The following is a 22,973-nucleotide window of genomic DNA, read 5'->3' as shown; positions in this document are numbered from 1 at the left end:
CCACCTATCTACAAGGAGTGTGGATGTTATATTCTGTACCTGGTGGGATTAAAGAGTTTTAAGCTAGAGAATGGCTGGTCAGATTTCACTTTCAGGTTGATAATGTTGGCAGTAGTTTAGAGGATGGATTCCATTCATAAACAGCTTTAAAGAGTTTTCTTTTTTAATCAGGTGGTATTATAGAGAGCTGTTAGTGTTCATTCAGCTTCTAAATTTAAAGTAAATCACTCAAGGATAGAGAAATTACTTTAAACACCTGAACAAGAAAGTACTTGTAATCACCTATATCTTGTGGAACTTAAACATTTGAGGTTCATATTCAGAGGTGGTATTGTTGAAAGATCAAATAAATGTCAAGAGTCTTTAGAAACAGATTTTAGGTCAAGATTTTACACTTAAGTACGTGTGCTCTAATTACTTTATTTGTGTGTGTTTTTAAAGTTATTGGGTAAAGACTAATGAAATAATGATAACATTTTTCTTCTATTTCTTAGAATTTTATTTCTACCCAATTCTTTGAATTGTCAAGATATATTTTTGAAAGGAAAAAGATTATCAAAGGATCAGTTTTTCTAGCTACCTGAAAAAGAATACATTTTGACTACTAATTTAGAACCATTTGAAATTGTCCAAATCTTAGTCCAAAAATTTCTTGAGGAGGCTACCTTAGTCTCCTTAGTCTGCTATAACAAAATATCACAGACTGGATGGCTTAAACACAGAAATGTATTTTCTCACAGTTCTGGAGACTGGGAAGTCCAGGATCAAGATGCTAACTTATTAGGTTTTGGGTGAGGTCTCTCTTCCTGGCTTGCAGAATAGCTAGCTACCTTCTGCAGTTGTGCTCACATGATCTTTTATCCTTCCATGCATTAGGTGAGGGAGCGAGAAAGATTTTTTTCTCTTTTTCTCTTCCTGTAAAGTCACTAATCCTATCGAATTAGGTTCCACCTTTCACAACCTCATTTAACCTCTCTCCAGAACAGTCACATTGGGAGTTAGAATTTCAAAATCTGAATTTTAGGGGGACATAATTCAGATCATAGAGATCAAGAAGACACTTTTGCAAAGAAGTAAATATAAATTTAAATATTTACAATTTAATTTTGAAGTTTTGAGGTTCTTAACTCTGATTGTGCTTAAGGAACATTTTTATTTTCAGGATAACAAAGTGGAGACCAGAGAGAAATAGTCTCATATAAACAACAAAAAAAGAACTTGCTAATAGCTGTGATATTTTAGAAAAATTGCATGCCAGATAATCCTTCATTAGCTGTAAGAAGGTTTATTTTCAAAGCTCTTATTTCTGTATGTTCTATTATCTCCAGTCTCTGGCATTGTAATCCTGTAGCAGGGAGTCAAAAGTTATAAATACAGGGCTTTCACAGTGCCTTCGTGTATTTGGAGATCAGTGGCAGGTAAAATTTGTAGAGGCTAAAGATGTTTATATCTTTGGTTTTTCTCATTTGACTTTAGGACAATTAAAGTGAAAATTGCTGGGAATTTTAGTTGTATTGTATGGATACAGGACATTTTTGTATGTGTGAATCTGAATAAAAGATTTTAAAACCGAGCACCATGCCAGAATTAGACTTTTAGGGTTGAAATAGAACTTAGAAATTGTCTTGACTAGCCCCAAGACCAGGGGAAAAAAAAGTCAGCTGGTTCATTTTATTTCTGTAGTGCACATATTTTTTGAAAATACATTTCCAAAGACAGAAAGACAAGGGACATTTTCTTGTTTAATAATTAACATGAAGCAAAAACCAGTCATATAAAAATCTAAATTTTATTTCTGATAGTATTTTTCTGTTTGTCTCAATTTGTTAGACTTAGGGAAGTCCTTTTAACCTTTTGATTATATATAAAGTGGAGTGAATGCTTAATTATAGAAATACAATATTGCTCCTAGCGTTAACCTTGCATTCACTAAAAATTCAACTTTGGAATATTTCACCAAGATTTTATCCTCAATTTTGTCATCTCTCTGCACTCTTTGCCTGAGTTACCATAGTCGCTTCTTGAGTTTCTTATTTACCTTATACAAGTAATTATAGATCTAAATTTCTAACTCTATCATTTTCCCTGAATTCCAACCTCCATTTCTTTCTACTTGCTATACATCTGTACCTGGATGCCCACCTGGCACTACTTCAAAGTCAGTTTGGCTAGAAAACATTCATCTTTCTCCCATTAAACTTATTCCTCCTACTAAATTCCCTATTTTTCGTTCATAGAATAATTGTCTTCCCTGTCACTTGTTCCTAAGAGTCTCGGAGCTAATTTTGACTCCCAGTCAATGGCTGACTCTCTACCATATTATTAATGTGTTATTCTTGCATCCAAATTCATGAAGCCATAGTATTGCCAACATTCTAGAATAAGACTGTCGTTCTTATTGGTTAGCCATAACCTGACCTCCCTGCTCTAATTGCCTTCTATTCCAATTCAATCTTTTAAAAATATTTTAACCTATTTTTTTCATTACAAAGTGATATATGTTCAGCAGAGAAAATGTAGAAAATACAGAAAGACAAAAAGAAAGCAGAAACTGCCTATATTTGCAATACCCAAAGATAATATTAGCGTTTTGGTCTATATTCTTCTAATTCTTTTTTTATGATGTGTACATAATGTTTTTAAACAAAGTATTTCCAGCCCAGACTGTATATTACTGCCAGATAGCTAGAGTATTATTCTTTTTTTCTTGTTGAGATATAATTGACATATAACATTATATTCATTTCAGGTGTTCAACATAATGATTCAATATTTGTGTATATTGTTAAATGGTCTTCACAATAAGTCTAATTAATCCATTACCATACAGTTACAAATTTTTTTCTTATGATGAGAACTTTTAAGATTTATTCTCTTAGCAACTTTCAAATAGATAATACAGTATTATTTATTAAGTGTGAACCCTATTGTGAACTGCACATGCAAGGGATCTAGGTTGCACGCTCCTTATGAGAATCTAATACCTGGTGATCTGAAGTGGAGCTGAGGCGGTAATGCTAGCGCTGGGGAGAAGCTGCAAATACAGGTTAAGGTTAGCAGAGAGGTTGGACTGCACAGAAACCATAATAAATCAATTGCTTGCAGACTCGTATCAAAACCCTATCAGTGAGCAGCAAAAGACAATTAAGGTGCATCCGGTGGCAGGCTTTATAGTGGCAAGTGAGCTGATGGATTTCAGTTGTACACCTGCATCTAATGGCATCTGATTCTGCATTATGATGAGTTATATAATTATTTCATTATACATTACAGTGTAATAATAATAGAAATAAAGTGCCAATAAATGTAATGTGCTTGAATTATCCCACACCATCCTCCCTCCCCCACCCCAGTCTGTGGAATAATTGTCTTCCAAGAAACCAGTCCCTGGTGCCAAAAAAGTTGGGAACTGCAGGTTAGAGTATTGTTCTTGAAGACTGATTCTAATTTAATCTGTTTTCATCATTTACAGAAAAAAGCTTTAAATCCTTTGCATGGTGTTCAAGCTCTTTGACTACCTGGACCCAATAGACTCTTCCTGCTTTGTTTCCAAAGAATCCTGTCCCTAACCTGCAGAACCATCACTTTAGTGACTCGCCATTTCCAAATATGCTGCAAACTTCAATCATTTGCTCATACCATTTCCTACAAAAATTCAACATATTCTGTACAAAGCAATCCAAAAGCTATTTTTTCCACGAAACTATCAATCGCCTGTTCATTCTCAACCTCAGAGAGTTATAAGTTTTCTCTCTCCCTCTTTTGAACTTCGATAGTACTTGCAACACTCACTTATTCTAGATAATGAGTATCTGGTGAGCGCATATCTGTATTATGTATTTTTCAGTAGCATGATGTCTTAAGCATAACAGGTATCCGGTAAATATTGAATGAATGAATGAATGAATGAATGAATAGTCGAGCACTGCTTCAGGGTCATTATTAAACCTCTTATTAAACCTCTTATTAAACTCATGAGAAGTGTATAAGATTTTTTAGATGCAGAAAAAACTTAAATAAAACTTATTCAGGTTAGAGAGAATTGATTAAGGAGACAAAATTAGAAACTAGAACACTCTGAATCCAAGTTTGTCATTATCTTCTGAGCTGTGATGTGGGTCTTGATCATTAATAAGTGGGTACTTAGAGTGTGGGTTGCCATTGCTTGAACATTGTTCTGCTTTGGATGGAAGGATGACAATGGGTGCTATGGGTACGAAGTGCAGGTAGATATTACTTTCTCAGTTACCTGGCAGTTGGCTTGTGACTTTGGTCAATCAGATGCTCCCACCCAGGATCTCAGGGCACAACAGAGATGATTTGTGGCAGTTGCGAGGAGCTAAGAGTCGGTATAGCAGAAGCAAGTGGCAATGGCATCAGCAGACAGTTACTATGGTGTGATCTTGATTGTGCCTTTGCCCTTCTAGAGGCCTGCCCATTTACTGAGCTTTCCGGTCCATTCTGTGAGATAGTGTCAGATAACACATCCTGTTTGCATGTGTTATCTGACACTACCAAACAACTCAATTCTGACCATCTACTTGGAGCGTCAGATCCCATAGGTTAAAGGCTCAGTCCCTCAAGATTGCACTCCTCATCCCCCACTTCAGACACCATTCGCAAGTAGTTATTTATGCTGCTTACCAACTAGCTGTATAGATTGGAGGTTCCCACAACCCCGTCCTCAGGTTTGATTAATTTGCAAGAGCAGCTCACAGAACTCAGAGAAACATTTATTATGAAGGATCCTGAATGAAGGATCCTGAATAGCCAGCTGAAGAGGTACATAGGGTGAGGTCTGGAAGTGTCCGGGGCACAGGAGCTTCTGTCCTCATGGAACTGGAGTCCGCCATGCTCCTGGCATGTGGATGTGTTGATCAGCCCAGAAGCTCTCAGGACTCCATCCTTTTGAGTTTTTATGGAGGCTTCATTACATAGGCGTGATTGACTAAATCATTGACCCTTGGTGGCTGAACTCTACCTCCAGTTTCTCTCTCCTATCCAGAAGTTATGTGGTGGAGCTGAAAATTCCAACCCTCTAATCTGGGTTCGTTCCCCTGGCAACCAGTCCCCATCCTTAGAAGCTTTCCGGAAGTCGTTCATTAACATAAACTCAGGTGTGGCTGAAAGGGGTTTGTTACGAATAACAAAAGACTCTCCTTTCACCTTTATTGCTCTTATCACTTCCTTTAACCTTCAGGTCTCTGCTCAACTATTAACTTCTCAGAGAGATTTATCTTGACTACTGATCCTGCTTTATTTTATTTTTCTTCATAATATTTATTAGTTCCTGACATATCAAGATTTATGTGTCTCCACTAGAATATAAGCTCTATGAGAGTAGATAAGAACCTAAAGCCTTGTTCAGTACTAGACATATATTAGGCACTTAATAAATATTTGCTGAGTGGATGAATATGTGAATAAATAAAGTAAATGACTAAATATTAAGAAAATGTTAGGACTTCTGAGAATTTTTTATAAGGGATCTGCATATTAATCAAATTTAAGAAACCCTGCTTTAAAGAGTAAATCATTATATATTACAATTACTTAAAATTTTCATGCACACATATGATTAAGTTACAGCAAGAAGTAAAGAGTTCAAAAGTCTGGTCAAATCTATTAGAATAGTTTAGAATTTGCATAGACAAATCAGCACTATTTTTGTACTAGTCTCACATAAAGTACCATTTTCTCCAAAATTGTTGCCTAATTGATAGCAAGTTGCTAGCCTCATATCAGAGTATGGGAAAGAACAATAATTTGCAGTGTTAAATTTAAGAAATCCAAAGGAGCTTTTCCTATCCCATCTGTCTCTCAACCAAAACATCCTTTTTTTTTTTTTTTTTTTTTAAGGGAGGGGGAAAATAATACTTTTACTTTTTAGCACACATAGTCTTAAAAAGGTGACTTGGAAGAGTCTTCTTCATAATATTTGATGTCACTTGACCTAGGAGTAGGCCAAAGGTTATCATTATTATGATCATCAATAAACCCAGCCTCTTCTGCATTATTTGCTAATTAAAAATTAAATGATCATTAAGGTTCCTTTCCAGTTCTTAGATGCTGTGATATATGATCACAATGGACAATATGATCATAGTGGCATAAAAAGCAACTATCATCTAGTTTTATTTTCAAAGTGAAAGTACCATAAAAAGAATTTCTTGTCTCAGAATAACAAGTAAATATCATTGGCAGACAGTAGCAACAACTAACCAAAACGGTTCTGTTTCTTTCTTTAAAGACAGTTCTCTTCAAGTCTGTATGGGAGGTTGTATTATGGGATTAGGGGAAAGAAGACAATGGAATAGTCTTGCTTTGAAAAAGTCCTATTACCTATTTATACTGCATTTTCCAGTGCTATAAAATGAAGATTTTACTTGCTGTGTCTAGGAGCAAGATAATGAATGAAATAATAGGAATTTACATAAGCTAATTTACTGTGAAGCTTAAGTTTGAGAGCCCCTCATTTACATTAGCCCCTTCTAAGTCCCTGTACCTACTTTTGTGTAGGAATTTCGTAAAATTATTTTTGTTATACGGATCCCCAAATGTGTTTACTATTAAGTCCTCATAAGAACTGAATCTACCACTTTATAGTCAAATGTTATGAATTCCTTCAGAAAAATAATGACACAGAAGTCCAATCTTGATTTTCTTGATTACCCTCAAATAATGACACAGAAGTCCAATCTTGATTTTCTTGATTACCCTCAAAATATAGCAAAAAAAGAAAACTTTTTGCTGTTTTGAAGTCAGACTTAGGCACCTCGATTCAGAAGAAAGTTTTTTGGAGTGAGAAATCAGAAGACCAGGATTTTAATTTTGGGTAATGCTACTACATAGGTGTGATTTGACACTTAACTTTTCTGAGACTCGGTTTAAAAAAAAAAAGGTTGAAATGGCTGATCTTTAAAATTCTTTCCTACGTGAAACATTCTGATTCTTATTTTCTAATGCTGAAATATTGTGGATTTTTCAAACTGGTTGGCTCCGCGTATATTGTTGAAGTATGATTACAGCAGTTTAAGGCAATAAGATCTTCCCCGAAGCACTTTTTTTGAAAGATTCTGGACAAAGGGAAATTATGAAAAATATTTATATTTCTACTCTCTATCAAGTGTTCTTTCTTATATTAAGTCAGAATGTGAAAAATAATTTACTTGACTATCATTGTCGGAAGATTTCCCTTTCTTGGAATAAAGAATGAAGAAAATTATTTCAGATGCACATCTCTGATGAAATCTTCTGCTCTAAGCTAGCTGGATTGTTCAGTTTGCTCAAGGACCTATAAGACCTGAAATACTACATTCTTGGCAGAGTTCTAAGTTCTCCCTATAAATGTAATACCTGTGTTTGCAGGAGGTCAAGGAAGAGAGAAAAAATAATTTCATGCATATTATTTCATGTTCGATTAATTCTTAAAATGCTATCCTCTTGGAAGGAAAACTGTCCATGTTCGTATTTCGAAGGAAGGATAAATTTAAAGATAATTTTTAGGGTAAAATGAGGACGGAAAAGGGAAGGACATTTTAGTAAATTTTTATAGAGTGTCTGCTATATAAAGATGCCATGGGGCCCAACAGTTCTAAGCATTTATTTAATCAAGAGATATGAAAATGTATGTCCATACAAAAACTTGTATACAAATGATTATAACAGCATTATTCTATAAGACCATTCCTATGAAATTTCCAGAATAGGGGAATCTATAGGGACAGAAAGTAGATTAGTGGTTGCTTAGGAATGGAGAGAGAGAGATGGGGTGGTAGCTAAAGGGTGTGGGGCTTCTTTTTGTGGTGATGAAAATGTTCTAAATTGACTGGTGGTGACATATCTGTGGATATACAAAAACCATTCATTGAATTGTATTCTTTAAATGGATGAATTGAATGGTATATGAATATCTCAATAAAAACTGTTTTTTAAAAGACGTGTACCATGAGTTACGATGATTAATCAAACATGAATTTAGACATGTATCTTACTTTGAAGAAGCACTTGTCATCTAGTTAAATGAGTTCTAATATACTAATATATGTATTAATATACATATATACTAATATATGTATATTAAAAACTGAAGCAAGGGGAGAAAATGGTAAGTCTTGTAGAAAAGGACTCATTAGGTGGACTGTGAGGGTAGTTGGGATTTGGATATTCTAGGCAGAGGCAACAGCATAAGCAAAGACAAAGGTATGAAAATGTAACTGTATAGTAATTTATTTTGTCCTGATTATAGAGTTTAGAATTTAGGTTAGAGTAGTGGTTTGAGGCCAGCTTTGAATGTTAGTTAGGTAAAGCAGGCAGTAGGGAGACACTGAAGGATTTTGAGCAGAGATATGATGTTATTTGAACTGTGCTTCAGGAAGATGATTATGGTAATAGTGTTTTTAAGATGAATTCCAGAAAAGACAGATTAGAGGCTGAAAGAGCAGAAACATAGAAAACATATAATGAATGCTTACAGAAATGGAAAGTGAGGAACACATAAAAAGAAATATGTGAAGCAGAATTGTGAATTAATTGGAACAAAGGAAAGAGAAGAGTCAAAGTTAATGTTAGGTATATGTGAGCCATTTAGGAGAGAAGCCAAATAGATATTTGAAAATATGGGACTGGGGCTTAGCATGGAATTTAGCACTGTTTACTGTTGTAAGTGTTACATGAAACTATTAAATAGACAGAAATTAGGACAGCAGCTTTTAGTCACACAGAGGGCTTCAGGCAAATACTTAGAGGAATGCATTTACTTAGAAATCAGAGAAAAGAAGAGCTAAAGGAGGAATAATTGGAAAAACAACAAAAGACAGTTTCATGGAATCTAAGAGATATTTATAAAGAAAGAAGGGAGGCGATGAAATGGGAGAAAACTGAGACCATCCTTTAGGTGTAATGGATAAACTCCTAAGTACAGCTTTCAGCTTCAGTAGCACGTGCAGTATTCTAGCAGGAAAGAAAATGTTAAAACTGAGCAAGTCTAATTCCTAGAAGTCTTTAAGAGTTTTAGAACATTTATAGAGCCATGCCACTGCAGATAGCGAAGGTACAGATTTTAAGAAAATGATGTAAAAACAAGTAAATCTTTAGAGAGAAGAAAAATACTAAGCACGCCTGTTCATAGCATGAGAATATTTTCTAGAAATGAATGTCTCTTGCGTTTGAAATTAGTAAGGACATGAGGATGTTAGTAAATGCCTTATTTAAAACTGCTTTCTTAGAAATTTTGCAACTAGTGTTTATATAATATAAGGAATATTTTAGTTCATTGAAGCTACAGTCAGATTAGCAGGGTAGACATGCAAACATTACACTTATTGATTAGTTGGTGATTATTAGGTAAAACGTGATGCTGAATTCAGGCAAGTTTTAGGTACAACTAATCTAAAGCATTTCGATGGAACCAGACGGAATAACAAAAATAATGAAGAAGACTGGTTTACAAGTATAGACACAAGCGAAGATTAGGATAGTCTCAGCAGGAAAAATGTAAAAATGGAAAGTGATACCTTTTTTTCTAGTCCCCACCCCAGATCCCCATAAGGCCTTCATCTCCAAAGCTAGTCAAGCATCTAAAAATTGTTTTAATATATATGTTTTTAATTGTTATGTTCTTTGACCCAACAACTCTCCTTCTAGAAATACATTCCAAAGAAAGTCCTAAAACATAGATGGATAATATGCACCATGATCTTCAAGACGTAATAATTTTTAATAGTTCAACAAAGGATTGAAAACAGCCTTGGTTTCAAACTGTGGAGAAATGGTTATGAATGAATTGTGGCTCTTCCATAACATATACGTTGAGTAGTCTATTAAATGATCTTCATGAATGGAGTTTGATGACATGGAAAAATGCTTATAATGTTGAGTTAAATTTAAAAAATGAACTCTGATATTATATGTATAAATGTGATCTCAGCTGTATAACAAAATAAATATGGGCATGAAGAAATAAATATGTGCATGGAGAAGAGTATGCCAGATTATTAATGGGGTTTGTCTTTGGTAGGATTATGAATTTTTTTTTCATAGTATATATTTCCCAGATTTTCCACATTGGACATGTACTTCCTTAATAAATAATAAAGAATAATCATATTCCAAAGTGCAGGAGATAGGCTATAGGCAAGCCTAGGAAAGGGAAGATAGATGAGTCGATGTAAATCATTATGCCTGTTGGAAAACCAATTCAAAATATAAGCCTTCCTGACAGACAATCAGTAGTATCACTGTGTGCTGTCTGATTAGTCCTGTCTACTGGTAGCCTCATATTGAGTTTTCCTGGACTTAAACCTGTGGAAGCCTCAATATAGATTCTGAAATCTAATGACACATTAATTTCCCTGTTACTGCTTGTGAAAAAGTTGCCTGTGTCTCTGTTGTGAAAATTTTACCTTTTACGTTTGTCATCCACAAACAGATGAAGACAAAATTTTAACTTTGTAATACTACATTTATAAATATTTAAAAAGTTATCAATTATTGCTTCCTTAATCTTGCCTCTATAATTATATATTTTATTCTTATCTTTCCATAGGTGTACCATAAATACAAAAGACTGAAGTTCCAAAAGAGGAAAAAAAGATTGCTGCTAAAATGAATTTGAGTAATACAGTCTATTTCGTGCCATACACAAAAAGGTATTATCCATAGATCCATGACTTAGCTTTCTCCTATAAAATGGGAACAAATTTGTACAACCAGAATATACAAATATAATTTTTCCTTAATTAATTTTGTTATACTTGTAAGAAAAATACATTAAAAGGAAAAGTAAAAATATTAATAAAATTGAGATGAAATATTCTTTTATATAAAAATTTTTGTTTCAGATTATTTCCTTATAGATTTTTATTTTCAGTTATACAGTGTAGGGAATTACTTTGTTAAAAGAAATGAGCTAAAGTTTCTTGATTCCTATTATCAAATTATTTTCCAGAAATATATATTGCCATTTTTTGTTGTAGAAATACATATAAGCAAAAAGAAGGAAATAAATTACCTGAAATCCTAACACTGACTTCAGATAAAATACAAGCCTACAAAGAAATGCAAACTTTTAGGCCAATGAAGCCATATTTCCTATCTTCATGGTCTCTCCTATGCTCTACTCACTTACACTCCGTCTCTTTTATTAAAACAAACAAAACAAACAAGAAAGTGCCTTGTATACATGCCTAGAAGGATATTACTGGGTCAAAGAGTGTACCCATTCTGTTCTCCCAGCTAGGTATCCTTATGCCCTCACCAAAAAATTTATCTTTTCTCTATTACTTTGTCAATTTGGTGAGTGAAGTTAGATGTCTTATTATTTTAGTTTTTACTTCTTTGATTACTGGTGAAATTATATGTTTCATATCATTAATGGCCACTGCTATTTCTCTTTTTAATTTCCTATCTTTATCCTTTGAGTGTGTGGATGGGTGTATGTATGTGTTTGTGTTCGTGTTCACTTCCTTGATATTAAAAATAACTATAACTGGCATATATTACAAGAACCGACCCCACTTTATTTGCCTTTCATTTTTTAATTGCATCTTTTAAAAACAACCTCATCGATGCATAAGTGACATACAATAATCTAAACATATTTAAAGAACATAGTGTTTTAACATATGTATATATGAAGCCATCATCATGATGAAGATAATAAACATATCCGTCACTCCCAAAGGCTTTCTCATGCACCTATTTAATCCTTCTCTCCCTCCCTTCTCTTTTCACCCCAAATCTATCCCCAGGCAACCACTGATATGCTTTCTGCCATGTTTGCTTAATTTGCATTTTCTAGAATTTTATATAAATGAAATCATAAAGTAGGTACTCTTTTGTCTGGCTTCTTTCACTCAGGATAATTACTTTGAGACTCATCCATGCTGTAGCATCTATCAGTAGTCCATTTTATTACTGAGCTGCATTCCATTGTCTACGTGTACCACAGATTGTTTATCCATTCTTCTGTTGATGGACATTTGGGTTGTTTCCAGTTTGGGCTACTAAAAATGAAGCTGCTGTGAACATTTGTGTACATGGCTTTGTATAGACTTAAGCTTTCAGTTTCCTTGGGTAATACATAGGAATGGAATGGCTACATCATATGGTAGATGTATATCTAACTATGTAAGAAACTGCCAAACTGTTTTCCAGAGTGTTTGTACCATTTTTACATTCTTGCCAGCAGAATATGGAAGATCCAGTTACTTTAAATCCTCGCCAACACCTGGTTTGGTCAATCTTTTTAATGTTAGCCAATCTAATTGGTGTGTAGTAGTATCTCATTGGGGTTTTAATTTATGTCTTCCTGATGAATAGTGATATTAGTATCTTTTCATTTGTTTATTTTCTATCCATATATCTTCCTTAGTAAACTGTCTATTCTAATCTTTTTTCCATTTTTAAAATTGAGTTGTTCATTTTATTGAGTTTCGAGGATTCTTTATATTTTCTGGATATAAGTGTATTATGAGATATGTTTTGCAGAGATTTTATCTTAATCTGTGTCTTATCTTTCCATTTTTTTAACAGTCTTTCAGAAAGAATCTAATGATAAATTCATCTAATTAGACTTCATCTAATTTATCATTTTTTTCTTTTATGGATTGTGCTTTTGTTTTTATGCCTAAGAACTCTTCGCCTAACCCAACTGCAAGGATTTTTTATTTGTAGGTTTAATATTTAGTTCAATAACCCACTTGGAATTAATTTTTGTATATGGTATCAGTGTGGATCAAAGATCTTTATATATATATATGTATATATATATATGCAGTTGTTCCAGCACCATTTGTTGAAGACTTTCCCTACTGAATTGCCTTTGCACTTTACCCAAATTTATTTGTCCATAAATATATGGGTCTATTTCTGGACTCTTTATTCTGTTGCACTGATTTATTTGTTTCTATGTACAGCAGTATCACTCTGCCTTGATAACTATAGCCTTATGATAAATCTTGCAATTAGGTTATGTTAGCTCTCCAAATTTATCTTCCTTTTTCAAAGTTATTTTGGGTATTCTAGGTCCTTTGCATTTTCATGTGAATTTTAGAATCAGCTTCTCAATTTCTCTTTCTAAAGAAAACTCAATATTGACTCTTCTGACCTATAGCTCCAATTTATCTCTTCGTTATGTCTTTAATTTCTTTCTCCACTATTTTATAGCTTTCAGTGTACAGGCCTTTCACATCCTTTATCATATTTATCCCTAAGTATTTTATATTTTTATGCTATTGTAAATGATATTTAAATTTTTTTAGATCCATTTGTTTCTATATAGAAATATAATTGAGTTTTATATATTGATCTTGTATTCTGCAACTTTGATAAACTCACTTATTAGTTCTAGTAGTCTTTTTTTAGATTCTATTGAATTTCCTACCTAGGTGTTCCGTGATTGTCAGTAACTCTTACTTCTTTTTTCCCATTCTTGATGCATTTTTTTCTTGCCTTTTTGTTCTTAGAGAACATCCAGCACAATGTTGAATAGAAGTGCTAGAACAGACATCCTTGCCTTATTCCTGATCTTAGGAAGAAAGCATTTTGTCTTTCACTGTTACATTTGACATTAACTGTAGATGTTTCATGAATTCCCCTTATCAGGTTGGGGATGTTACCTTCTATTCCTAATTGGCTCATAGTTTTTATCAGGAATGAATTTGGGATTTTGTCAAATACTTTTTCCGAATCTTTATAGATGATCATTGGCTTTTGTTTTAGATTGTTGATATGGTGAGTTACATTGATCAATTTTGGAGTGTTAAACCAACCTTGCATTCCTGGGATAAACCCCACTTAATCATGATGTACTATCCATTTTCTAGTATTGTATTTTATTTGCTCAAATTTTGTTATGAATTTTTGTGTCTATATTTATGAAGAATTTTGGTTCGTTGTTTTCTTGCCTGTAGTATTTTCATCTGGCTTTGATATCAGGGTAATGCAGGCCTTATAGACTGAGTCTCAAAAAGTATTTCTCCCTTTCCATTTTCTGGAAAATGTGTAGAATTAGCTTTGTATCTTTCTTAGGTGTTTGGTAGAATTTACCAGTGAAGCCATTTGAGCCTGCTGTTTTCTTTGTAGGAAGATATTTAAATCACAAATTCAATTATTTTAACAGATATATAGAACTATTTGGGTTATCTGTTTCTTCTGGAGTAAACTTTGGTGGTTTGTGTCTTTCAGAGAACTTGTCTAATCTAAACTGGTGAATTTATTTCCATAATTTGTTCATAATAATCTCTGATTATTCTTCTGATATCTGTGAAATCTGTATTGATGTCATCTCTCTCATTTCTGCTTTTGGTAATTGTATCTTCTGACCTTTTCCTGATCATCCTGATAAGAGGTTTATAAATCTGGTTATGTTGCTCAAAGAATCAGCTTTGCTTTCATTGATTTTTTTCTGTTTTTTCTTCCATTGATTTCTGCTTTAATTTTTATTATTTCCTTTTTCTGCTTGCTTTGGGCTTATTTTGCTCTTTTTTTCTAGTTTTTTAATAGTAGAAGCCAAGGTCATTGATTTGAGATCTTTCTACTTTCCTAAAACAGGAGTTTAATGCCATAGATTTCTACTTTAGCATACTACTTTAGGGTTATCCCATAAATATTGATGTGTTATGCTTTCATTTTAATTAAGATAAAAGTATTATCTAGTTTCTGTTTGTTTATTTTGTGGCCCATGGATTATTTAAAAGTGTGTTATTTAGTTTCCATATATTAGGGGATTTTTCGGATATCTTTCTGCTATTGACAGCAAATCAAAGGAACATTTATTGCAGCATTTATGGGCCTACCTCCTACATAAGTAAATCTGTATTTGTCTTTATGTTTAAAGTGTGTATATATATATTTGTATATGCATATATATTTATGTATAATATACAGTCTATATTCAAGTGATATACCATTTCACTTATAATGTAGCAACTTTACAATACTGTGCTTCAATTTCTCTCCTCCCAGACTTTATGTTGTCATACATTTTACTTCTACATGTTTTAAATCTCACACTATATTGGTATTTTTGTTTAAACAATCAATTATATTTTAAAGAAATTTAAATAATAGGGAGAAATTTTATATATTTAATCAGTTGTCACTTTTGGTGGTTGTTTAATGTAGATCTATATTTCCATGTGGTATGATTTTTCTGGTGTCTAAATGATTTCTTTAGCATTTCTTGTAATGCAGGTGGTCAGTTCATGAATTCTTTCAGCTTTTGTGTATCTAAAAGCCTTTATTATGCCTTCATTTTTCAAAGATAATTTTACTAGATACAGAATTCTAGTTTGGTGGGGTTTTTTTCTTTCAGCCCTTCGTATTTTTTTCAATGAAGAATCTGCTGTCATTGTTGTCTTCGATCCTTTATATATATAGCATGTTCTCTTTCTTTGGCTGCCTTCATGATTTTCTCTTTATCACATGTTTTGAGCAATTTATTATGATGCGCTTTCATGTAATTTTCTTCATGTTTCTTGTTCTTGAGATCCATAGACCTTCTTGGACCCATGGGTTTATAATTTTCATCAAAATTGTAAGCTTCTTCACTATTATTGCTTCAGAATTTTTTTCTGCCCCAACATCTCTCTCTTCTCGTCAGGAACTCCAATTAGACATATGCTGGGCCGCTTGAGATAGTTCCACATCTCACTGATGCCCCTTTTTTGGTTGTTTTTTGTTGTTGTTGTTTTATTAGTCTTTATTCTCTGTGTATTTCATTTTGGATAATTTCTATTGATGTTTTCAGTTCCTACAGTCTCATCTGATATTCATCCCATGCAGTATATTTTTCATCTCAGACATTGTAGCTTTTACCTCTAAAAGTTCAGTTTAGCTCTTTTAATATCTTACCTGTCTCTACTTTATGTATTCAATATTTCTTAACTTTTTAAATGTATGGAATATAGTTATAATAATAAATATTTTAATGTCCTTATCCGCTTATTTTAACATCTGTCATCTATGTCAGTCCTAGGTTGGTTTGAATTGATTTTTCACTCCGTTATGTGTCATATTTTCCTGCTTCTTTGGATGCTTAGTAACATTTTATTGGATGTTATACAATGTAAATTTTACATTTTGGGTACTGGATATTTTTGCATTCCTCTAAGTATTTGCAAGCTTTGTTCCGGGACATAATTAAGCTACTTGGAAATGATTTAATCACTTTAGATCTTGCTTTTAAAATTTGTTAGGCATCATGGAACAGCATTTAATTGAGGGTGAATTATTCCCTATTACTAAGTCAGGGCTCTTCTGTATACTCTAAACATGGCCCATGAATTATAAGATTTCCTATTCTGGCTAGTGGGACCAGGCACTATATATAGCCCTTTCTGAGCTCTAGGTACTGTTTTCTTTCATTTTTTTCAGATGCTCTTTTCCTTGCCTGGGATAGTTTTCTCACATGCATGTGCTATACTCAGCTGAAGACTTGAGGGGAACCCTCTGCAGATCTCTATATCCTCTCTCCATGCTGCTTTCTTCTAGTCAAACTGTGCTCTGAGAATTCTAGTCACCTCGGTCATTCTGGACTCTCCTCTCTGTGTTGTCAACCCAGGGACATCATCAGGCTCTAACTAGGTTTCCCCCAGCTCTGTGCCATTGCTTGGAAACTCTCCTAGGGCATTAAGCTGGGCAATTACGGCTCACCTTATTGCTGTTCTTCTATCAAGGATCACTGTCTTTCTCTGCCCGATATCTGTTGTCTTGAAATACCATAAGATCACAAGTTTTTCCAGTGTTTTAGTTGTTTCTGGTGGCAGATAATAAATCCAATGCCTATTACTCCATCGTGGCTGGAAATAGAAGTCCATTCATTATGTTTTTTAAGATAAAGAAGTTATTAATTGTATGTAGTCAAGCTTATTGATGTCAGTTTATGGCTTTTGCCTTGGTATCTTGCTTAGTAATTAAATAGTCACCTGTAATTTATTCGAGAAGTTTTTGTGTCTCATTTCTTACATTTAAATATTTATTTCTTTCGAAAATCATTTTAGTCTGTACTATGACATAGTGATCTATGTGTTTCTGCCAAATGGTTATTTATAGTACTTAGCTTTATTCACATTGAAGCCAAAATATTCGAAAGTTTAAAATACATTTTGGTGATTGAAAAGATTTTAGTACTCATAAATTTAGTTCATACATCTTTCTGTTTTTTCTAAAGAAAATCTCATAATTTGCTTTTTTGGAGGCATAGTCTCCAAAAGGGCTCTCTTTAACCTAATCCATTGTTTCTCTTTACTGTTCTCAAACATAAGCAATAATAGCACTTTTAAACTTTAATTATGTACTTTCAGTTACTTGACTGGAAAATAACTAGATTTAAGTTACTTTTTCAATTGTATCGATAGATTGACTTTATGCTTGATTATTGACATTCTTAGATTGACAGGATGATGCCCAGGATTACAGATGTGCAGTGTTGCAGAGGGAATCTTTTTTCCTTTTTGAAACCTTCAATCGTTCTCCATCATCCTCAATAAAGTCTAATTTCTCAATATGGTTTAAAAGAACTACTGTGAGTTTCCTTAGCTTAACTCCAGCCTTATATTTTCTCCTTCCAATTCTCTCATACATTCATACTGAATGAACTACTTTTATTTTCCCTTAAAAGGCATGCTTTTTCATATCCAAGTAAGATGCTTACATTAAATTTTTTTTTTGCTTTTTCCTCATAACTAATCAATTATAACTATTTCATCATTTGTGTCATTCTAGTTTAATGCCTGTCACCCCGTTTGACTCTGAGCTCCTTAAGGACAGGGACAGCATCCCATTCTATCTCTTCTTAACACCCAGTACAATGCCTGGCAAATACCAGGTACGCAGTAAATATTTGTTGAATCAAGGCAAGAATCGAGTGATTAGATGGGTAGTTAGATTGATTACCTACATATGTTAATAGTTTAACTAGACTAACCATATGAAGTAAGTAATGTGCATTGTCATCTACAGCTGTCATGTCACAAGAGAAAAATACCTCTTAGCACAGTCGGTTTTACTTTTATGATCCCCTTTTTCTCTTCTCTTTAAGTGAAGCCCATTGGCTCATGTTTTGAAAAATAGTGTCTTATTAGCCAATAACCAAATTTCTAGCATAGTTATTTTGTGGGTCAAGAAAGAAACACAAACTATCCTGTGATAAGTTCAAATATTGGAATGAATGATTCTCAGGAATGGGGGAGGAGGGATTTATAATGAAAATATAGATAAAAGTTAATATTTTAATATTTTTCAAAAAATAAAGAAAAAATGATCTATACTAAACAAATGTAACTATTGACATTCAACATATAAAAATATCAAAATTATGCCCTTTTTTAAATAGAAACTTTGAACTCTGAATATTTTGCATAGCAGCAGAATAACCTGCCTCTTTAAGTCCCCATATTATAGCACTTTCTCGCAGTGGTTTATAAAAAGTTATTTAATTACCTATTCCACTATATGTACATATTACATATTAATTAAGAGCATGGGCTTTGCAGTCAGCTCTGGGTCTGAGTCCCTGTCCTGACAAATACTTGCTTTCTGACCATAGGGAAGTAGTTTTGCCTCTGAGTCTTAGTTCGTTCTATAAAATCAAAATAATAAAGTCCTATGTGATGATCTATTGTGCAGATTAAAGGAGATTATGTACATATATGCATGGTATTTAGTGTTGCCTGACACATTGTAGGACTTAATAAATGTTGGCTGTTATTATTTCAGGATTAATTAGACCAAAATGTTTTTTAAATAGGTTTATTGAGATAGAATTTTCATATTATACAATTGACCCATTTAAAGGGTGCAATTCGGTGGTTTTTAGTATATTAACAGTTGTGCTACAAACATAGCAATTGATTTTAGAACATTTTCATCACTCTATAAAGAAAGCCCATATCCTTTAACTATCACCCACAAATACTCCTTCCCCTGCCAGCCCCAGGCAACCAAAAATCTATGTTCTGGCTCTATAGCTGTACTTATACTGAATGTATTTTGTAAATGGAATCATACAATATGTGGTCTTTTATGACTGGCTTCTTTCACTTAGCATAATGTTTACAAGGTTCATCCATGTTGTAGCATGTGTCAGTACTGCATTCATTTTTATGGCTCCATTGTATGGATAGACCACATTTTGTTTATTTGTTCACCAAATGGACATGTACATTGTTTCCATCTTCTGGCTATAATGAATAATGCTGCTATCAATATCCATACGCAAATTTTTATGTGGATATTGTTTTTATTTCTCTTGGCTAAATACCAAAGAGTGGAATTTCTAGTTCAAATAGTAACTCTGTGTTCAAGTTTTTTATGAACTGCCAGTCTGTTTCCCAAAATGGCTGCACTATTTTACATTCCCACCATCAGTATTGGAGAGTTCCGACTTCTCCACATCCTTACCAATACTTACTATCTGACTTTTTTATAATAGCCACACTAGTGGGTATGAAATAGTATCTCATTGTGGTTTTAGTTTCATTTCTCTAATGACTAATGGTGTGGAGCATTTTTCATATGTTAATGGACGCTTGCATATCTTTGAATAAATGTCTGTTCAAATCCTTTGACCATTTTTCTTTTGGGTTATTTGTCTTTTTATTATGGAGTTGTAAAACCAAGATGCTTTTTAATATCAATTTGTATTGCCATTAAACAAAACATATTAGAAATAAGTTGATGTCAACTCTTATTTTCTACAGGTACTAAAAATTTACAGGAAAAAAAATTGTCAATGAGAGATAAAGCTGACTGGGATATTAAAAGCAAAAGGTTTGCGAATACTGGTCATCATGCCTAAAGGGGTGCCAAAGGACCCAGAGATTGCTGATCTGTTCTACAAAGATGATCCTGAAGAACTTTTTATTGGTTTGCATGAAATTGGACATGGAAGTTTTGGAGCAGTTTATTTTGTAAGTAATTGAAAAGAATCATTTGGATAAATTAGATTAAGAAAGCTTAACTTCTACACATTCTAACTATTATTTGTAAAATACGCTTAGGTTTAATGTTTATTCTACAAATTAAGCGATACCTACAGTAGAGGCAAATAGTCATTGCTGAAAAGCCAGTCCCAGAATTCTGGGCATTATTCAAGTCAGTGGTATCAGTATCAACTAACTCTGCTATCAAGGTAGTACAAAAAGGTAATAAGCCTGAAATTGAGCCCTATGCATTTCCACTGTATGCCAAGCTTTTTCCTGTCACAGGACCTTTATATATGCTACTTCTCCTACCTAGAAAACTCTGCACATTGCATCTCTGTCTCTGTGTAACTCTTGTTTATCCTGTAGATTTCAGCTTAACTGTTATATCCACAAGATAGCTTTTTCTGTTCAACTCTCCAGCACTAAATTAATGCGTTATTTATGATTTCATAACATCCTGTGCTTGCATTTTGTTGCATTTATCATAGTTGTAATTAAATAATTGTGTGTCAGATTTTTTTATTCATCACTGTCCCTCCCCCTAAATAATAAGTTCCATGAGGACTGTGGTTTTGTCTGTCTTGTTCATTGCTGTATCTTCAGTAACTAGTATAATGTCTGACAATAATAGGAACTCAATAAATGATGGATAGATAGTTAGATACATGAAGGGATGTACAGCTACTCAGACAGCTACAAATAGACAGCTACTCAGACAGATGAACTGACAAAGATTTTTAGCAACAATTGCATCAAGTCAGTATTTTAGGTTGAGGGGTACAAGGCTTAGCTGCCTAGAGCCAATTTGAATTCCAAGAATGTGATTATCTTCTGATAGAAATAATCGAAATGTTAACATAGCTCATTCACCTTAAATTCATTACATAAAATAAAGTTTTTAAAATTTATTTAGGTAAACTTCAAAGATTGCTTTATCAAAGTAACAAATACTTCCTTAAGACCATGTTAAAGCAAGTAATACTTAAGTACTAATTATTACCTATTTCTCCTCCAAACCTGTTATCAAATCATTTTTTTTCTTAAACAATATTTGACTTTTTGTTTTCAGTGATCCTTCATGTTCGGCCATCTGGGTAGGGTTTATCTTAGTTGTCTATCCCCATGGGATCTTATTAATTGCATCTTTAGCTCATTCTTTTGTTTCTAGCCAAGTTCTCACCCTAGATTTTCTCTGAAGTTCTGAAGTTTTTCTCATCTCTTCATGTCTATACTCATCATTACCACCACTTCCCCCTTTTCCTCATCTAATACTTGACTCCCACTCAAGTACATTTTATCATTAAGTAACCTTCCGTTGCTGATGAAGGTGCTAATTTCCTAGTTAACACTGTCATGTAACACTCTGGGCTTGGAATAATATTTAAGATCTAATCGAAGTCCTGTCTTCTTTCACAGAGATGCTTTTTTAAAATAGAATTTTAAAATTATAAATGTATATACAGATGTGTGCATAATAAACATTTTAATAAAGAAAGAATAATTAAAAGGTAAATCTCTTTATAACCAGCAGCCAGACCAAGAAATAGAATATTGTCTGCACCCCAGAAGCCCCTCAAATATTAGGAAAATCCACTATTCTGAATTTTATGGCGATTATTTTCTTGTTTTTCTTTATATGTAACCCACTTACTTCTGCATCCCTAACAATATAATTTGGTTTCGCCTAGTTTTGAACTTATTAAAAATGGAAACATTCTGTATTATTTTGCTCAAGGATACATTCTTTAATCATCTCTTCTTACTTCCTTTCTATTACTTTATAACTAATTCATCCTCTCAGAATCACTCTTGGCCAGAGTTAGAACATAGTTCCAATCTCTATTTGACTCTTCTATTTTAAAAAGCAGCCAGACCCCTCTCAGAATTCTCTTTCGAATGAACGCAATAAACCAAGCATGCTCTGAAACTTACTAGCAAGCCATTTGTACTAGGGGCAAAATGAGACCTACTTTGCAATGAGCTACAGAAGACCTAGTGATGTATTTGCTGTGGGGGCTAAGGCCTGCCTGTTTAACTAGAATGTATGCCTTTTGAAAATGAGGACTATTTCTAATACTTCTTTACAACTCGAAAGGCTAGCGTAATGCCTTGTTTACAGTAGACACTAAACACGTGTTATTTGTTAATTATGATAGACTGCAGAAATCAAAAAGATACCTTGGTGGCTTTGAAATTGAAATGTAATCTTTAATTATATATTGCCTGTATAAAAAAAGTGAGTAGCACAGGCCCATATGAGCCCATAAGGCACTAAAAAAAAAAAATACAGATTAAGGGGAATTAATTGTTACTTCACTATAAAACTTACAAAAAGCTTTAACCTTTTATCTATAAGTGGTCATGTAGATAGTACCTTAAAAATGGTACAGTAATATTTGTGTGTTTCCCCAACCTTCACTTCTAGTAAATTCTTCCTCTTCTTACTCATACTGTTAGAACCAAATTGTCTCTTACTTGGATATCTGCCATAGCTTTCTAACTGATCTCTGTGTATCCACTCTGGTCTCTCTCCAGTCTTTTGTCCCCACCACAGTGAACTTGGGGAGGTGGGAAGGACTGCAAAGCCTTTGGGGCTCTCCTCTGTTCTTAGGCTAAGATCAAAATCCTTACTGTAGCCAGCCTAAAAGTTCCTTCATGATATTCCCTACCATTCTCATTGCTCTAGCTATAATATAATAGCTTTCTTTTGATCATCCATCATAGGATCTTGCTATAAATTGTCCTCTCTGGAATGTTTTCCCCTTCCATCTTCATCTTCTTAACTCCTGTTCATGCTTTAGCTCTCAGCTAAAGCCTCATTTCTTCAGAGCAACCTTTCCTGACCTATCTAAATCACATCCCCCCGGTTTTTTTGCTCTTCAAAGTAACATATACCCTTCTTTATAGCATATGTGGAGTTGTAGTTTTATATCCATTTATGATTTTACTCTTGTTAATGTCTATCCTACTAGAAGAAAGATAGGCACTGGACATATTTACTCACAGTTCTCCCTCTAGCACTTAGCCAAATACTTGACGAATTTT

At 33.5% G+C, this 22,973-nt stretch overlaps 1 protein-coding gene across 2 annotated transcripts in view; it reads left to right on the top strand.

Moving 5' to 3' along the window:
- The window catches only part of TAOK3 (TAO kinase 3), a 152,355-nt gene that overhangs the window by 61,356 nt on the left and 68,026 nt on the right, over positions 1 to 22,973 (top strand). For both annotated transcript variants that reach the window (XM_023528253.1, XM_011355842.2), the window contains exons 2-3: positions 10,547 to 10,649; positions 19,704 to 19,913. In XM_023528253.1, the coding sequence (XP_023384021.1) occupies positions 19,794 to 19,913 (120 nt within the window). In that variant the 5' untranslated portion in view covers positions 10,547 to 10,649; positions 19,704 to 19,793. The remainder of the gene's footprint in view (positions 1 to 10,546; positions 10,650 to 19,703; positions 19,914 to 22,973) is intronic.

This window comes from Pteropus vampyrus, unplaced genomic scaffold, assembly GCF_000151845.1.
Source record: "Pteropus vampyrus isolate Shadow unplaced genomic scaffold, Pvam_2.0 Scaffold23, whole genome shotgun sequence".
Classification (NCBI taxonomy): Eukaryota; Metazoa; Chordata; class Mammalia; order Chiroptera; family Pteropodidae; genus Pteropus; species Pteropus vampyrus.
This window is presented reverse-complemented; position numbering and strand designations above follow the sequence as displayed.